Raw genomic sequence first — 18,165 nt, forward strand, 5'->3', positions numbered from 1 at the left:
TAGGATTGAATACAAAAATCTTATTTGGTATTCAAAGATGTTAATAACCCCACTTAGTCTTCTTATACCTATACTTTTACCCTTCAAAGTTCTCCTCAATCCAGTGCCATGGGCCTCTACTGTTCCACAAACAAGACACTCCATCTCTTGACTCTGGGCATCTTCTCTGGCTGTCTGCCATGCCTAGAGTGCTCTTCTTCTTCATTTTCCTCAGGGAAGCTTATAGCTTTGCTGACTTTCTTTAAATCCCAACTAAATTCTCACCTTCCACAGGTAAGATTTCTCAATCCCTCTTAATTAAATAAATTCTCCTGTTCATTATTTCCTATTCATTCTATTTATATATACCTATATATCTGTATGTATGTTTATGTATACACGCACACATATAAGGTGTTAATTTGTATTTGTTTCTCATCTCTCCCATTAAATTATGAGTTCCTTGAGAGCAGAGATTGTCTTTTTGTCTTTCTTTGTATCCCCAATTCTTATGGAAGAGTACCGCACATAGTAGGCATTTAATAAATACATATTGACAATAAGTGCTTAATAAATGCTGATTCTCCCTCCCTCCTTTCCTTCTCTCTCTCTCTCTCTCTCTCTCTCTCTCTCTCTCTCTCTCTCTCTCTCTCTCTCTCTCTCTCTCTCTCTCTCTCTCTCTCTCCTCCCTCCCTCTCTCTCTCCCTCCCTCCCTCTCTCCCCTTTCCCCCAAGCTGCATATAACTGTAGCTAGCATGAGCCCCTTTATTAGTCAATGAGGGTTAGTAAGCCTTAATTTTATAATTTCTTTTGTGTATAGAAAATAAATGTCTTTCCCATATCTTATTCATTTTTTACACTAAGGACTTTTCTATTCCCCCCTTTTGGAAAACCCTAACGAGGATCTAAAATCAAGTTTTAACTAAAGAACTAGAGAAAAAGGAGCACCTCCTTTTTTCTCCCCAATCCCTAGCCAAGCTGCCCTAAGAGTGAAGCCAATATAGTCTGGAAGTCTGGATAGACTTAGCAAAAGGGAGTTGTTGAGTGTCCTAATCCTCTGATTCCAGTGGGAGTCCTCAATGTTAGGCTTGTTTTGCATGATATCTGTGTTTAAATTGATAAGAAATGTGTAGTGAGAAAACTCCCTCTATTAATGAGTCATAGTTTGTGATAACTTTATTTTTTTACTATTTATTACAGATATCCAGCTTTCTCTGAATGTATTTCTTTAATGACCAAAGACATGCAAAAATCTTCAAATTCATTAATAGGCTTAAATAAATAGTCTTAGATAGGTTTATTTTAATCCAATTCTCAACATTGCTTATAATTTCAGCAAGTTAAGTAATACAGTAACTTATGCCTTTCCTTCATTATTTTTACTTCAAAGCCTCATTATAGCATTGAGATGAGCCTCTGGGGGGGAAAAAAAGCTGCAAAAGTTTTATGCTTGGGTCTGAACAAATTGTACATCTGTTTCAAGGATAAGACTATTTAAATTTCAAGACTCATATTAGGCTGGCAGCAGAGACTTTTTCAGCTATAGTAAATGAAAACCATTTTGTAAATTGTAGTAGGATTGCAAAAGGTAGGAGGGGTACAAGACACTCATTAGTGAAATCACAGATCTTGATAACCTCTTTAAGGGGAATAAAACAACAAAGTGATGATCCAGTTTGTTTCTATTACAGACTCAAGTAACATAACAAAAGTGATTTTAATAGAGCAGTAGTTGAAACAATTTCAAATATCTTCTTTGATTGTTACTTTTTATAAATTGTGTACAGCCATTTTCAAATGATTACTGTTTTGGAAAATTATATAATATGTGCCTTTAAAAAAGAAATTCCTGCATGAAAAAAAGCTATATTAATATGTTTTTAGTGAAACTATGCTTGGAAGAAACAAAAATATACCTGTATTTCTGTGTCATGAACAAAAAGAACTTTCCTTCATCTTTGTATTCTTTCTTGATATTATAAATAAGTGAAAAAAGCTATAATTTTTTTAAAATTTGGACATAGCAATAACTTTTTAAAAATTGCATAAGCTGATTTAAAAAAAAAAATCAGTCCCTTGACCAAGTTACCTTAAAAGTCACTTAAGAAGATTTTTCATTCTGATAAATTTAAATTTTAAATAAATTTTAAATTAACTTTCAAAGTAAAAAATAAATTGACAATGCCATATTACACTTCCATACTAAACCACATTCTGGTTACAAAATTAATATAACAAAGAGTCTTTAATTTTCCAGCTTTTCGAGAAAATCACATTCAACACTTTCCTCCAGTTGTTTCAAGATTCTTGGGCCATCTGCAATAGGTAATTCTGCTAAGGGAGATCCTGGATACTCATGAGACAAATTACTTTGAGTCTTAAAAGCACAGCTCAGAGTCCTGAAGAATGGCATCAACTGCACAATGCTGGATATAGAATGTTGGCGTAAAAGAGGGAATTCACACTTGATAGAAGCTGTCTTGTTAGTACTATTTACCTCCTATAAACAAATCCACATATTAAAATAAGTTATTTGGCTTTGTCAAGAACTCTACACTAAGATTTTAGATCAAATAAAAATTCTCAGGCTATGACCTTCCATGAAAATTTATTATCAACAAAAATTATGCTTTAGAGGCAGTTAGGTGGAACAGTGGATAGATCACCAGCCCTTTAGTCAAGAGGGCCTGAGTTCAAATCTGACCTCAGACATTTAACACTTCTTACCTGTGTGACCCTGGACAAATCACTTAATCCCAATTGCCTCAGCAAAAAGAATAATAATAATTATGCTTTTAATTTAAATTCTATATTATGAGAAGGGTTTTCTCCCTAGCCTACTATTACTTCTAGCAATAGACTTTAGAGACTCTTTTTTTCTGGCTTTCAGATATTATAATGGCTTCTTAAAGATGCTTTAGTAAATCATAAAATCTCTTGCCCTCAGAAGGACCCCAGAGGTCTATTTTTGCTGAACACTTAGCAAAATGTATTCTACAACATCACCCACAAAATGGTTATGTCTTCTGTTTTCAGATGTGATGGGGAGTTAGCCATTTTATGATATTCATCTAAATCATTGATTAAAAAAAAAGTTTGAGCATAACAGGAGCAAGGACAAAGTCCTGCAGCTCACTGGAATACTTTCTTCCACATCTACCTTACAAGATTAATATCAATCTATATAGTAACTTAACCAACTTCAAAATCACCTAACTATATTAAGAAGACTGGGTCTTCCTATTTTGCTCAGGTTGAAAAGTTAAGGGGTGCTCATGGGTCTGATCTCACTGGCACAAGAACTTTTTGACAGGATATATTTTTAACCTGGAAATCAGTTCACTCTACTTAAGGCAATCTATTGGCCTACTATAGTAGTGCTGAACTTAGTATAGACACATAGTCAGCTTAGTCTCACCACAACTCAGAATTTCCATAAAAACAGTGCCGTATCTTTGCTGAATATATATTTTGTTTGTTATTATTTAGTAGACTTCATTTTGTCAATTGTCATATAGTTCAGGCTTGGGATTAAAACTACTCCAAATGAGATTTGCTAAATTAGCTTATGTCAAGTTTGTCCTAAAGAGTTTTTATCATGTCTACGCTGTAATTTAGAAAAAAATTAACAGTATACATTGAAGTTTTAAAGAACAATTTTTTTGTTTACCCCATATTTTAAGTTGAGAAGTTCCAAGATTCTAACAACATGTGGTTTGCATTCTTGATGATATTCCTCTAAGTCTGAGAGAAAGGCAGAAGTTTTTGTATCTACTTCTGGAACAAATGCCCATTTATACCTATAAAAAAAGAAATAAATGTTTAGATGAGATATTATAGTTCAGAGGCCATTTCTATGGGAAATTATGATGTGTTTTTTTTTTTTAATTGGGATGAAGAAGGAAGGACCTTCTACTTTATTCTATGGTTCGTGCATTTAATAAGAGAAACAGAGATCAAGTTATATAAAATTTGGGTTTTATATTATAGGAAACTTGTTACTGGAAGTTTATTTGCCATTTTATATATACATACAGATACATAGATAGTTTTAGATGCTCATTTATTGAACAACTACAAGCAATTTAAATGACAGAAATCATAGACTTCTCTAAAAAGTAGTTCATATACCTACCCCATGGTAAATACATATAACTTACATTTGAAATAAAGGCATCTTGTCTGATGGAAAAGAAAGTGCTGTGTCCAGGAACTTGCAAGCTGATAAATATAAGATCAATTCATTTGGAGATATCTCACTGCCATCAGCTCCTGAAGCCCTCGTTTTGTTTGTTTTGCTGTTGCTTCTGCATAATTTATAATTAAAGAAATGCCCATTATAAATTCATAAAGGCCTTTTAAGTTAGATAGCTATTTGAAATTTTCTATTTCCCTATGAAGTTTTTTCTCCATTCATAGTTTTCATAAAATCTCTGAATTGGATGAGAATAGAGAGATCATCTAGTTTAACAACTCTGAAAATCAGTTTCCTTAACATTTTAAAAAAGTGGTCATCCAAGTCCCACTTAGACCCTTGGACTCTTGGAGAATTCACTAACTTAATGCAGCACATTTCATTTCTGAATAGCTTTCATTTTTAGGAAGTTCTATATATAGTATGAAACTGAAATCTCTCTCTGAAACTTCTACTAACTGCAGAGAGAGAAGCAGAAAAATATTAAATTTCCTTCTCTACAATTACCTTTTAAATCTTTAAATATCAGAAGACAACAATCACGCACTATTTCCAAAACCTATCTTCTAGGATGAAGTATAGTTTAATGTTTTAATATTAATAATCAATATTAAATATTTTTGGCTATCAAATCCATAAGCATTCAGTAAGTATCTATTCTCTGCCAGGTACTGCACTAAGCAACAGGAAAACCAAGGAAGATAAAAAGCAGTCCCTGCTTTCAAGGAGTTCACAGTCTAATAGGGGACACAATATGCAAACAACTATGTACAAAACAAGCTATATGTGCAAACTGGCGATAATCAACATAGGGAAAGCACTAAGATTAAGCAAAACTAGGAAGGAACAGATAGATGATTCAGTGAATAGAGCACCAGTCCTGAAGTCAGGAGGATCTGAGTACAAATCGTGCCTCAGACACTTAACACTTCATAGTTTTGTGACTGTTGGCAAACACTCCAATTACCTCACACAAAAAAAGAAAGACCAGTAAAGGATTCTTATAGGTGATTTTAGCTGAGAGTTGAAGGAAGCCATGAAATCTAGGAGACAGAGATAAGGAGAAAGAACTCCTGGCGTGAGATTAGACAGTAAAAAAGTTAAGTGATAAAGTGCCTTATGCAAAAAACAGCAAGGAAGCCAGTTATGGAGCTTGGGTTATAATTGAGTAAGATAGGTATTAGGAAGATTGGAAAAAGTATGAAGAGATCTGGTTAACAAAAGGCTTTAAAAGTCAAACACAAGATCTTACAGTTGATCTAGAGATAAAAGGGAGTTGTTTGGAATTACTGCATGGGACGGAAAGGGGAGGAGAGTAGTAGTGGCAATAATTGCATTTTAGGAACATTTTTTTGGCACCTAAGTGGAGAATGGACTAGAATAATTAGAGACAAATCAGGAAGACTAAGCAGAAGATTACTGCTATGGTCCAGGCATGGGGTAGGACTTATACAAGAATGGTGATTGTATCAGAATATAGAAGTACATATAAGGGACAGACTGAGAAGGATAAGGATTGAGGAAAGGCCATTAGATTTGGTAATTAAGAAATCATTCCTTGGGAACTAGATGGAGTACTTTTAGTTCATTAAGTTGGATTGCTGAGAATGAGGAATAGTGTAGAGCTATAGAGTATGGAGGGTCTTTTCAAGAAATTTAGCTAATGGGGATGGGTATTTTTTTATTTTATACTTTTTAAAAATTAATTTTATAATTATAACATATATACATATACATGGGTAATTTTTTACAACATTATTATCCCTTGCACTCACTTCTATTCCCAATTTTCCCCTCCTTCCCTCCACCCTCTCCCCTTGATGAGCAGGCAGTCCCATATATGTTAAATGTGTTATAGTATATCCTAGATACAATATATGTTTGCAGAACTGAATTTCTTGTTGCACAGGAAGAATTGGATTCAGAAGGTAAAAATAAGCTGGGAAGAAAAACAAAAATGCAAACAGTTTACACTCATTTCCCAGTGTTCCTTCTCTGGGTGTAGCTGATTCTGTCCATTATTGATCAATTGGAACTGAATTAGATCTTCTCTTTGTTGAAGATATCCACTTCCATCAGAATACATCCTCATACAGTATTGTTGTTAAAGTGTATAATGATCTCCTGGTGTTGCTCATTTCACTCAGCATCAGTTGATGTAAGTCTCTCCAAACCTCTCTGTATTCATCCTGCTGGTCATTTCTTATAAAACAATAATATTCCATAATATTCATATACCATAATTTACCCAACCATTCTCCAATTGATGGGCGGGATGGGTATTTTTTAAGAAGGAAAAACCATGTTTGTGTTTGTAGGGCAGCAAGGGAGCAATAAGTAGACAGACTAAAGATGAATGAGAATGGGGTTGAAAAAGAGGATGACAAAAATCAGTTGGAGAAGAAGACATAGAATAAAATCTTTTATTCAGGTGGAAGGATTTACTTTGCCAAGGAGAACCATCTCTTCAAGTGTGAAGGAAGAAAGTGAAAGAAAATGTCTTGGTTGTAGAAAATGAGGAAAAATGGAGGAGCTCCAGGTAAATGATCTCCATTTTTTCAATGAAATATGAGGCAAAGTTGTAAATTGAGAGGGTGATGAAAGAAGGAGTTGTGGGAGTTTAGAAGAGTGATAAAAAAAAAGGTCTGAAAAAGCCACAGTGGTAAATGGGAGAGTGAATTTATTAGGAAGGTTTAAAAAAAATCACTAGCTACACTAAGAACCCAGCTGTTGTTTTATAACATAAACTTATAGTGGATCCAGTTGACATCACTTCACGATTCCCTTCAGCTTCCTTCAGCAACATATTGTAGAAGGCAGCATAATAGTGGGAATACTCTAAATTGAGGTTTGACAAGGCAAGATCTTTGACAGGATAAATGGACAACAACTTAAAAGAAGAGCACTGTGCAGAATTGAACTGGTTCAACAACAGGTTTAAGATAAGGAAAGAAATCATGAATAACTAACAACTAGTGTGATGGTCAGGGAAAGAACGAACCACTGGATGGGGGAACTAGAAGTGAAAGTGAAAATGAAGAACAGGATTTAGGGTTTTAAGCAGAGGGAGAGGTAATATAACAACAGACTGTGATCACAAAAGGGAATTTCAGAGCTCACTGACAAGAAAAAGGGATATGATCATCTCTGTGTGTAGCCAAGGTTGAGTGGAAGAAGAAGTCATGAAAAGTCAGTTGAGGAATTGAGAGATGAGAGTGTTTGAGATTAAAGTGTATTATTAAAGTATATTATAGTATATTAAAGTATGAGGGTTAGAGTTGGGCAGGAGAGAAAGACTGAGTCAGACACTGAACTTAGTGAGGAAAGGAGAGTATTCTGAAGGACAATAGACAACAGTTAACCAGAATCTTGACTGTGGAATAAACATCAGATGAGATGTTATTTATTGAAAGACAAAGGTACTGAATGAGAGACAACTTGTAAGTGGCAATGGGGAACATGAAAAATTCCAATAATTACACTATGATCAGTAGGTTAGGGGTATAAGTGAAAGTGAAATAAGTTCTGGAAAGAGAAGCTGTGTCATCAGGAGGGAATCGGATGAAAAGCTGCTTTGTTACAGATTGAGCAAACATTCCATTAGAATCATGGCACTGAAATGGGAAGGGAATTATAATGAAACTATATTAGTCACTGAGAAATAAGTTCAGGTGAACTATCATTATTCTCTGGGGATTTAGCCTTCTGAGGCAATTGTGTGTAGCTAAAAAGGAAGAAAAGGAGAAAGAAGTTGCTCCAGTGGGAGTAAAGCAGCTGCTGTGGAGCTGTTGCATGCCAGAGAGGACGCATGCATGACAATGGAATGGCTGCTTAGTGAGGTTACAACGCTCTTCTGGGTAGGCACAGGCAAGGCGGCTATTGTGGATTTACAAGAGGCTGGAGAAAGTGCTTAGAAAGTGTTGCACTAATATTGAGTTAACTTAAATACTCAAATAGGCAGGAGGATGGCACAGTGAACAGAGTGTCTGGAATCAGGAAGACTCATCTTTCTGAGTTCAAATCTGGCCTCAGTACTAGCTGTGTGACCCTGGGTAAGTCACTTCACTCTGCCTCAGTTTTCTCATCTGTAAAATGAGCTGGAGAAAGAAATGGCAAACCACTTCAGAATCTTTGCCAAGAAAACCCCAAATGGGGTCACAACTAATATGAATCAACACCAATCCTCATGTCCAGAATCATTATTTTCTTTCAATATCCTAGCCTGCTAGTTCTACATGAGAATCTTACAAAAAAAATACCAGAAATTACTGATTTGGGGGAGAGGGTACCCCATTTCCTCCAGGATTCCAAACTCTATCCAAGTCCTTAGTGGATTGTTCTGTGTCCATTCTCCCTGACAGCCCTCCAATTTGTGTTTATGTTCCTTCTTAACAAATTCGATTTGCTATGCTCTTTTGTTAGGTGCTCCATGCTTCTCTGTAATGGACTTTTGGTTTCTAAATCTTCCTGACCTTGTATTAAGACAATAGATGAGTTATACCTTTTTGTTAGATACATCTTTATTGTTTGTTGATTGTAATTAAACTTATATTCCACTAAAATCCCTATCTCTTTTTCACGTTTTTAACTCTACATGTACAATTGATATATTTAGTCTAAGAATGAGATATCACATTTATTCCTAGAAATTTTTTCTATGAACTACTTAAAAGAAATTCTTCCGTTGTATTTGGTCATGTTCCCCAGTAAAAAAATTTCTCTCATTAAAAAACTCATATCCAGTTTAGAAATAACATGAATGCATTTCAATAAATGCATTTATAAATTTTCATACTGAATCAGACCTTTTGAATATTAATTCTGTAACATATTAGAAACCCCGTCTCTAGCTTCATGATTTCTACAAATTTCATAAACCAACCATCTGAATCTTTATTTCACTTATTGATTTAGAAAAAATACCGAACAGAAAAAGTATAAGCAGAACGAACGCTGCAGCATTCCATTAGAAACTTGTCTCCATATTGTTAGCAGTCTATCAATCATAACTCTTTGGGTCCAAATTATTAAGTTTAATGAATCCACTTGAATGGCCATCCATTGAACAGATTTTTATATCATTCACTTGTATTCAAAACAAATTCTATAATTTGAATACCAGGAATATAAATGCATGGCATTTGCCTGATCTATCAGCAAAATAACCTTCATTAGTAATTGGTCTCCTGAAAAATATCTTGGACTATTATAGTTAAAATTAAACTATATTATTCTTTAAAATTATGTTCATTGATATAATTAAAACATTATTATCTCTCATATGCCCAAATTTCAGCCAAACTGGCCTACTTGCTATTATCTATACACAATATTCCCTCTTCTATTTCTGTGCCTTTGCCCCAATTATTCCCTATTCCTGGAATGTTCTTCTTTTTTTTTTTTTTTTTTTAATCTTTGTCTTATAGATTCTCTAGCTTTTTTCAAAGTATATTTTAGATGCCAACTTCCCAGGCTGTTCATGAACTTTCCAGCTCTTGGTATTCTTCTATTCCCTCTATAATTATTTTGTACATATCTCATATGTGTGTAATCTAAATATATGATTTTTTTTTTTCCTGCCAGTAAAAAGCAAGCTCCTTGAAGGCAGGGAATGTTTTATTTTTATCTTTGTTTAGCATACTGCCTGACACTAGTAGCCATCTAATAAATGCTTTTAAAATGGAATTGAATTTTATAGTGTCATTTTTTAAAAGCCAGATTCTATGCCAGTGGCAAGTGGCTTGTGCCTTCCTGGTATAATGAGCAAACCTTTAATATATCTACAAAGTTGCATGCTTGCAGACAGTAAAATATCTTCTTTCTATGGCACTTTTTAGTCCTTCTGTTATTCAGAGGTCTAATGAGACACTCCTCAAATGTGCATAAGTACATAAATACAAAAACTTTTGTAAATGCTTACTTTGATGTTTCATTCCTCTGTTTTAGATCATCTTCAAATTGTATAAATGTCTGAATCTTAAAAAGAAAATACACCCTTTAATGACTTTTAAAAAAACACTTAAGAGCACAATATAGTTGTCACAATCTTTAAGAAGTTATGTATATATGGCAGCTAGTATTTGGTGATTAAACATAATAAATAAAGTGTTAATTTGTTAAAATACTCTACTTTTGGCCCTTCAGGGATCCTAATCAACTATATAATCAAATATATCCTTTCTCTAATTTAATAATGATGGAAAGAATATTTTATAAATTTGTGATTAAAAACACTCTTTATTAAAATGAAACAAAGTTCATCTTTGAAAAAGTCATGCCAAAAAAAAAAAGAAAAAGAAAAAGGAAAAAAAAAAAGAAAAAGGAAAAAAAAAAGAAAGAAAAGTGTCATATCATAGTTATCTTCAAGAAAAAGAAAACAAGAAAGGAGGGAAAGACCAGAGGCTAAATGTGTGGTGCCAGCTAGGCTTTTTCTCCTTCTGTCTCATTCCTCTTGGGTAAATAGCTTTTGAAATTCTTGAACATCTTTTCCCCCTTAACAATCTCTTGCCTATGTCATTAAAAATTCTTCCCACTTCTGCTCAGGGGCCTTCCAGTTACAATGTGCCTGAAATTATTCTCTCTTTAACTGGAGCTTATATATTTATTTATTTTTTTTATTTTTTTTTATTTTCTTTTATTATTATCCTCCCCCTCCCTCCACTCCCTCCCCCCGATGACAGGTAATCCCATACATTTTACATGTGTTACAATATAACCTAGATACAATATATGTGTGTAAATACCATTTTCTTGTTGCACATTAAGTATTAGATCTGGAGCTTATATTTTTAAGACAAATGTTTTTGCTCACCAATTCAGTGACCATTATTGGCCACAATGATGTCAGATGTTGAGGAGATATTCTTAGCAGCAAAACTCTGAAAAAGAGGAACATCTGAGCAGCAACTATGGATGTCTGTCCAACCCTGAGATTCTCTGTCAGTCGTTCTGGGGAAAGATTATTATTATGTCAGAAAAAATATGAATAACAATAAATGTTTTTGTTGCTGGAATTCAAGGGCTTACTGCTAATCTAATATATGTTGAAGCTAGTAAATTAAGGATGTATTAGATCTTGAAGTTAAAAATAATTGCTTAACTTTGGAAAGCTAAGAATAAGGTGCTGGATTTTTGATGGTCTTGCATCATGGGGTAGAAGAAAGGGAGTCTTTCCCAAATAAGGAACTGAGTCATCCAGTTATCTAAATGAAGGAATCTAAGGAGAAGAGAAGGCTATTTTGGAGGACACAAGGATAAGGAACATGGAATTCTGAAAGAAGAAGCAAGACCATATGAAATCACCAGAAAACCTAGTGAGCAACAAAGAGGAATTAGCCAGACTGCTGCTGAACTTAGAAATAAGTCAGGCAGCAATCCATATGTACAACTGACATCCTGGCAACAGAACCTAATGATGAACTGAATCTGTGCAGGGGTGATGAACAACAAATTAGGACCTGTAGAAAAACTGTACCAAATGTTTTCAGAGAAGATCAAGTTATGAGTAATGATGCCTGTGTCATAAGATGGGGAAAGAAGAGAGGGCTAAACCATGTTATGAATGTATACTTTGATGAGGAGGATTGAGAAAGGACAAGATTCTGGTTATATTAGCACAGTAAATCTGTTTCATCATGGCTTACAAAAGGACAAATTACGCTTAATGAAAATTTCAACTAGAGTCCAGGTTCCTCTACCCAAAAGCATATAGAGTGATTGTGTAATTTTAGAGTTCCAAATAGGGGGTAGAGGCTAAAGATGTAATAATTTTCTTTTTTATTTAATTTACATGTTGGGAAAAATTTAGTTTTTCTTAATTTAAGTAAAATAAAAAATAATCCTAACAAGCTAATATATTTAACATTTTCTTAAATTAGTTTCTTATCAAGTTAGATTATATACTGGCACTGTGGATAGAAAGGAAAATCTTTAGTTCTCTCCTTTTCAGTCAACTACTCATTTTCTACTCTTCCCCTCTCAATCCTCTTTACGTGTACAACTGAATAATTCTTGCCTTTTGCAAATATACATATATGCTACCATTTACAGCCAGGATCTACTTTCTCAGCTACTGGGAAAGGAAATGAAAATGGGAGAATATATGATAAATGTATACCATCTTGTCTTCTTAGGATCCCAAATCTATATATTTTTTTAATTTTAAGTATTTTATTTTTTCTATCATATTTTCCCTGTTTATCCTTTTCTTTCTGGGATATGGATATTTCATGGGCAATGCAGTTAAGTGATACAGCTAGTGCCAAAAAAACTCTCCTTCTGATCAGTTATCTGACCCCATTACTGTTGATGGTCTCAGAGTTCTTGAACCCGCTACTGCCAATTCAGTGCTGCCAGATTGCTGGAGCCACTTTCCCCAGTGATAAAGACCTTTCCTGCTGATCTTCTAAGTTGTCTTGGGCTGGAAAATTGTTTTGCCTCTTCATTTTTGTTGGTTCTGCCACTCTAAAATTAATGTTGAGGCAATATTTTAAAGTTTGGAAGGAAATTTTGGAGAGTGTGGGTAAATCCCTGCCTATATTCCATAATCTTGGCTCTCCTTCCTCCCTCCTACCCATCAGGCATTTTTAAATATTTGATTCCTCCATTTACACATTTCCTTCTCTAGTCATTCTCACAAACTTGACAAAATTGACTAATAATCTTTTTAATTAAGAGAGATATCATGCTCTTCTCAGTTCAGGGCCATAGCATGCATCTGTGTTAGATCAGAGACTATTTCTACTAAAAATAGACCCAAGTTTCTATTTCTCCTGAGTCACAGGGAAGCCATCATTTTTTTATTTTAGAAATTCTTTCTTTATACAAGTATGTGATATGAAGAAATTTCTATAAGTAGAAACTGCAGATTTAAGCAAACTTATCTTTAGCTTAGCTAACCAAGTTCCTTATGGTATCTGCTGTTCTCACTGCATTGACTATAATTCTTTCCTCTTAGACACTTGGACCTGTTTAAATGCTTTGCTATTTTGCAAAATTCTCTATAATTCTGCTCAAGTGGCTTTCTATATTGTTAAATTGCTTAGTCTCTACAGTTCGTGCATGTCTGGCCTCTGTAAGCCTCTTTATTATTTGTGTAAGGATATGGCTTTGTGTCTTAAGATTTTTTTTTTATGATATGATATGGTATGATAATTTACCTTTGAGAAATGTAAATGGACTCAGTGTATAGATGATACACATGCATACATATATTTGTACATAGTCATATTAATAAGTAAAGCTTTTATTTTTGTTTGTTAATATTTTTATGGAGTAATTTATTTGTCCTCTCCAAGGGATCTGGGTTAAAAAAAATTAAGCATTTCTATATATTCTGTTATTCTTTACTAGAGAAAGTAATCCAAGGCCATTTTTCTGGCATTTGCCAGGTAATTTATCAGGTAGAGCTCCTTGGAAAAATGAACATTGGAAGGACCAGAGTTTAAGAAGGTCTTGAAGGACCAAGCTGAGTCAAATGACAGCACTTTTTAAATATACAAGGCAAAGAAAATAGAGCTGGTGAAATGAACTTTTTATTTCAAAGTAAAATTATAATGTTTTTGCATCAATTGATTTGATATGCCTCATTCTTCCAGCATTAATGCCAACATTCCTTGGCATATATCCTTCTAAGTGTCTTTACTCCTGAAATATAGCCAAAATCTCTCTCTCTCTCTTTTCCTAGTAAGCAAATAATCCTAAATAACATGACTATTCATAAATAAGAGGTCCATGGGCCTGAAAGACCCCAGAACATGTAGATTCATAGTTAAGACCTTCCACATCTCCTGTATTTCTTGACCTTAAGTAAATCAGGGAATACTCCAGTTTTAAAATCTCATATACTCCACAATATATTTTATCCAAATATCCTAAATCATAATTTTGTAAGCAGAGGTAGCATATTATGACCCTAATCACCATCCTGAAATTTCTTTAAAAAGGAGACTCTGTTACGTATAAGACAATCTTTCCTTTTTCAAAAATAAAAAAGCTGGGAATTGATGGTTGGAACTGCTATATTACTCCAATCTGGAACATACTATTACCTTAATTTAGAAGTGGATTTGAAATGATTAGGTCAGCATCCCAATTCTATGTTCAGCCCTCCTGATACTTCACTGGGTCACATATAATATCCTTTGCTAATTTTTCTTTGGAAATGTAAGTTTTATATATAAGCCTTTCCCCCTTTCTTAGTATGGAACTATGGTATCACATAATCATTCATATGGAGAAACATGAAGGAAATGAAACAGGTAGGAGAAAAACTCATTGAATTTCCTCTTCCTTGAACTAAAAATATTACTATTTTAATTGCTGTGTGGAATATTTAATTTAAGATTCAATCCTTCTGGTTCTCTCTGGTATTCCCATTTGTCATCAGGAGACAGTCCCCCAGATAGTAATATGACAGATGATGTTAAGTTCTATATCAGTAACACTGATCTGATTTACACCAGACTGGTAGCCATCTGTCTCAGGTATGAATCTCTCTCTATACCCAAACCTAACATTATAGACAGTCTTCTTATTGTTAGTAAACCTTAAATAAATCAGGGAACATACCAGTCTCATATTCTCATTCTTCTCAAGAAATTACAGTGGCACAAAATCTCAAAATATAACAGATAATATCTTGTTTGTCAATTACTAATCTAGAGCCACTGCAAAGGAGGGAGTATCTCTTATGCCAGCATTGGTATTTTCCTATTCAAAAGAACAAAAGCTTGTAAAACACTGTTGAAGTTGCCACCGCATCTTAATCTGGGGAACAAATATAGAAACAGATTTGGAAGTTCCATCTGGAGGTAAAGAATATCCTTTAATATATTTCCTTCAGATGTGAGGCTTGGATTTCCTATTGTCCTTCCCTAATACTTTATCCTATGGGAAGTTATGTGGTAATACACATAACCCCTCATTTGAAGAGGCATTTGTACCAAATGAATGAATTTTAATGGGTAGGGGAAATATCAAGTCTCCTTATTTTCAAATCCTTGTGGACTCCCAGAGTTAGAAGGACCCAAAATTAAAGTTCTTTTCTTGGAAAAAATAGCATTCTTACCTTGTATCAAGGGAAGGTACAGATGATACTGATCAATATCTCCACTGAAGACAGCAAATGCTTGACGCTTTAGAAGCATGGCTTTCTGCTCAAAACTTGAAAACAATTTTAAAGAACTGCTTTGCATATCTAAAATAAACATGATAAATAATGAGTAATTAATGAGTAAACTTTATGATGGGGTAAGTTATATGTCATTTATACCAGGAAAATTATGAATATCATCAGAAAAAAATCATAATCCAATTAAACAAAGGTACATGTCTACCCCATAATTTTTTTAAAGTGGGAGCAATTGGCCAGATAAGGACATAATGGACATAGAGGAGAAAGAACATAAGGACAATATCAAATTCTCAAAAGTTTTGTTATTCTGAGAAAAATCATTATCTAAAGTTTCTTTTCAAGGTGAACATTAGGAAATTTCTAAATATTGCTAACTTGGAACATTTTAGGTGAGAAATAAAGAAAATGTCAAAGTCAGTCAATTAAATTAAAATCTCTTAAAAGTACATTGTGCTTTTAAGTTTGGATTCAGTTATAAAAAATTAAGTAAACATGCTAAAATTGAAGGTAAGATCCTATATCAAAAACATTCAAAATCTTAAATAAAATATTAAGATGATCTTTGAATAACATCATACTTACTCATTAAATCTTTAAACATTGTTTTTTCATGTGTCAGAAGATGGTCAATAATGGATCTCCAACTAAAGATGGTAAAATAATATAAATGTAAAACTGAGAATCCACTGAAAACCAACAGATAATTAATTTAAAACATTTTTAAATGCTACTGATGATACAAACAAAAAAAGTAATACTTGTGAATAAAACCAAATCAAACTAAAATAAAAAGCATAAATCATTAGTTCTTTAAGATTATCAAAGGGATAAAGTCATTTTTTAAATTAAAGCAAAGAAAAGAATATATGAATTATTTTTTCATATATTTTATTTTTTATTTTTTTAATTTATTTTATTTTATTTATTATTAACTCTTTCTAGAGTTTCCATCAAATAAACCAGCCTCTTAACGATGCTTTTTGCTTACTTCTTATAAGTAAAGGATTAGTGGTGGGGAAAATAAGTTTTACTTGCTAGTGGTTTGTAAGGTTTCTTCCAGCTATAACCGCAGGAGTATTGTATAGAAGCCTAACTTAAAAGAGGCATTGAGAGCCCAGAGGGAGGTCACAGGAAGGTTTAAAAGGGTCTCAGAGACTAAGATATCTCAGAATATCATAGTTCTTCCTACCCACGAACATGAAAAGCTAAAAGGAAACTTGAAGAATTCCTCTTTTTAAGATAATTTCAGATTATGTTGGATTTATTTGATGGATACAGTTCTTTCTCTTATGATTGACATCAATTCAATAATGTAGTGTTCCAGGTGCAAACTTTAGGCTGCCCTATAATTTCCTCTTTTTAAGGCTTGTTTATCATGAGATTGACAAACTTTAGCTTTTTTTAGTTACTACTGGAGAAATATCACTTCTCTAGATGTGGGATGCCTGGAAGGATCAGGGCAGGGGTCAAAAAATGGAAATGGTTGAGGAAAGAGATGAGATCATTAAGATAAATTAAAATCCATCTATTAACAACATAAAATTGTGTGGATGAGAGATGAAATATGCTCCAAATATTATAATTGCTACTAAGCTAAATATCATGGTAATTAAAATTAAAGTATCCTCAAAGGATAAAATGTTCTCCCCAATGAGATAAAATAATCCTATTAGATGCTAGAATAACTCATGCTATGAAAAACCAAATTCATTTTGTTAATTACAAGTAGCATGTTACAGTTTTAGATTTATTTACTATTAGGAGATATCAAAAATATTATATAAGATTATCAAATCACAGAAGAGATTATTTTGATTTTGAATCTGTTATGGTATATTATATTTAGAAAAACCATTTCTTACTGAACACAAGAAGTATCCATCTGAAAAAAACCGGGGTCCAAAAATAACTCCAGGACTTCTTTTTTCCAGGCTCGTTTTGTATAGGCATAACTACTCAGGGAACTGAGTAGCTGGGCACCAGCCCGGAAGCTAGGGATATTGTAGGTACTACATAGGGAAATGAGGAAGGAGAAAGGAAGAAAGAAAAAGATTGAGTTCAAAGACTGTCTAGAGAACATCAATTGACATATTTATTCACCCTTCCCCACACATATTTTCATCCAAATTCAAAAGGGATGCTAGGGAACAGAGGGGAAAAGAGGAGAATTATATTACCTGTGATTTCGTAAATAAGGAAAAACGTAATATAGCAAACGTGAAATTAATGGCACAGCTTTCTCCTTTTCATCGCTACGATAAATCACATCCAAGAGACATGCTACAACCTTAAGAAAAAACAGCAAAAGGAACATAGCTTCTACTACACATTCTAGAAATTTGTCATCTAAGACTTTCTAACAATAAAATTTCCAAGTATGATTTTCTATCAATTTTTTATCAGTATGGTACAGTGAAAAGAACACTGGAAGCCCGGGATTACAGTCCTGGATAAAGCATTTCACTTACATAGACCTCTTCCTAATTTGCAAAATGAATGGGCTAGATTAGGATCTTATTTAAGGTCCTTTTTCAATCTTAACATTCCAGGAGAATCTAGCCTACAGCCACATGCTTTTGGGCTGCAAAGAGAATAGTGGTTTTATTAACTGATTCAGTGATTTAAGAAAATGGTCTGTGGCATCCTGATATTTTGGTTTGATCAAAATATAGATACTATGAGAAAATTTCATCTATAGTAAAAACTAGCAAAGGTCACTCAAGAACCAAAATGATCATGGCATTGGCTGTAAACAACTATTCCCATGCTATAGTGAGTGCCAAACCTAGTGTTAGGATTTTTTAAGGATCATAGACTTAGAGTTGGCAGCTTTTCCTTTTAATTATATAAATCAATG

General features: G+C 33.6%; 1 protein-coding gene across 7 annotated transcripts in view; it reads right to left on the minus strand.

The window, feature by feature from the left end:
- Window positions 1-1,132: 1,132 nt before the first annotated feature.
- The window catches only part of DOP1B (DOP1 leucine zipper like protein B), a 139,457-nt gene continuing 122,424 nt past the window's right edge, over window positions 1,133-18,165 (minus strand). For 6 of the 7 annotated variants that reach the window (XM_074300597.1, XM_074300592.1, XM_074300596.1 and 3 more), the window contains 9 exons: window positions 17,486-17,595; window positions 17,171-17,317; window positions 15,891-15,952; window positions 15,243-15,371; window positions 10,986-11,122; window positions 10,095-10,150; window positions 4,140-4,286; window positions 3,650-3,779; window positions 1,133-2,479 (listed from right to left, as the gene is read on the minus strand). In XM_074300597.1, the coding sequence (XP_074156698.1) occupies window positions 2,225-2,479; window positions 3,650-3,779; window positions 4,140-4,286; window positions 10,095-10,150; window positions 10,986-11,122; window positions 15,243-15,371; window positions 15,891-15,952; window positions 17,171-17,317; window positions 17,486-17,595 (1,173 nt within the window). In that variant the 3' untranslated portion in view covers window positions 1,133-2,224. The remainder of the gene's footprint in view (window positions 2,480-3,649; window positions 3,780-4,139; window positions 4,287-10,094; window positions 10,151-10,985; window positions 11,123-15,242; window positions 15,372-15,890; window positions 15,953-17,170; window positions 17,318-17,485; window positions 17,596-18,165) is intronic. The other variant, XR_012488000.1, reaches the window with a different exon arrangement.

This window comes from Sminthopsis crassicaudata, chromosome 3 (assembly GCF_048593235.1).
Source record: "Sminthopsis crassicaudata isolate SCR6 chromosome 3, ASM4859323v1, whole genome shotgun sequence".
Classification (NCBI taxonomy): Eukaryota; Metazoa; Chordata; class Mammalia; order Dasyuromorphia; family Dasyuridae; genus Sminthopsis; species Sminthopsis crassicaudata.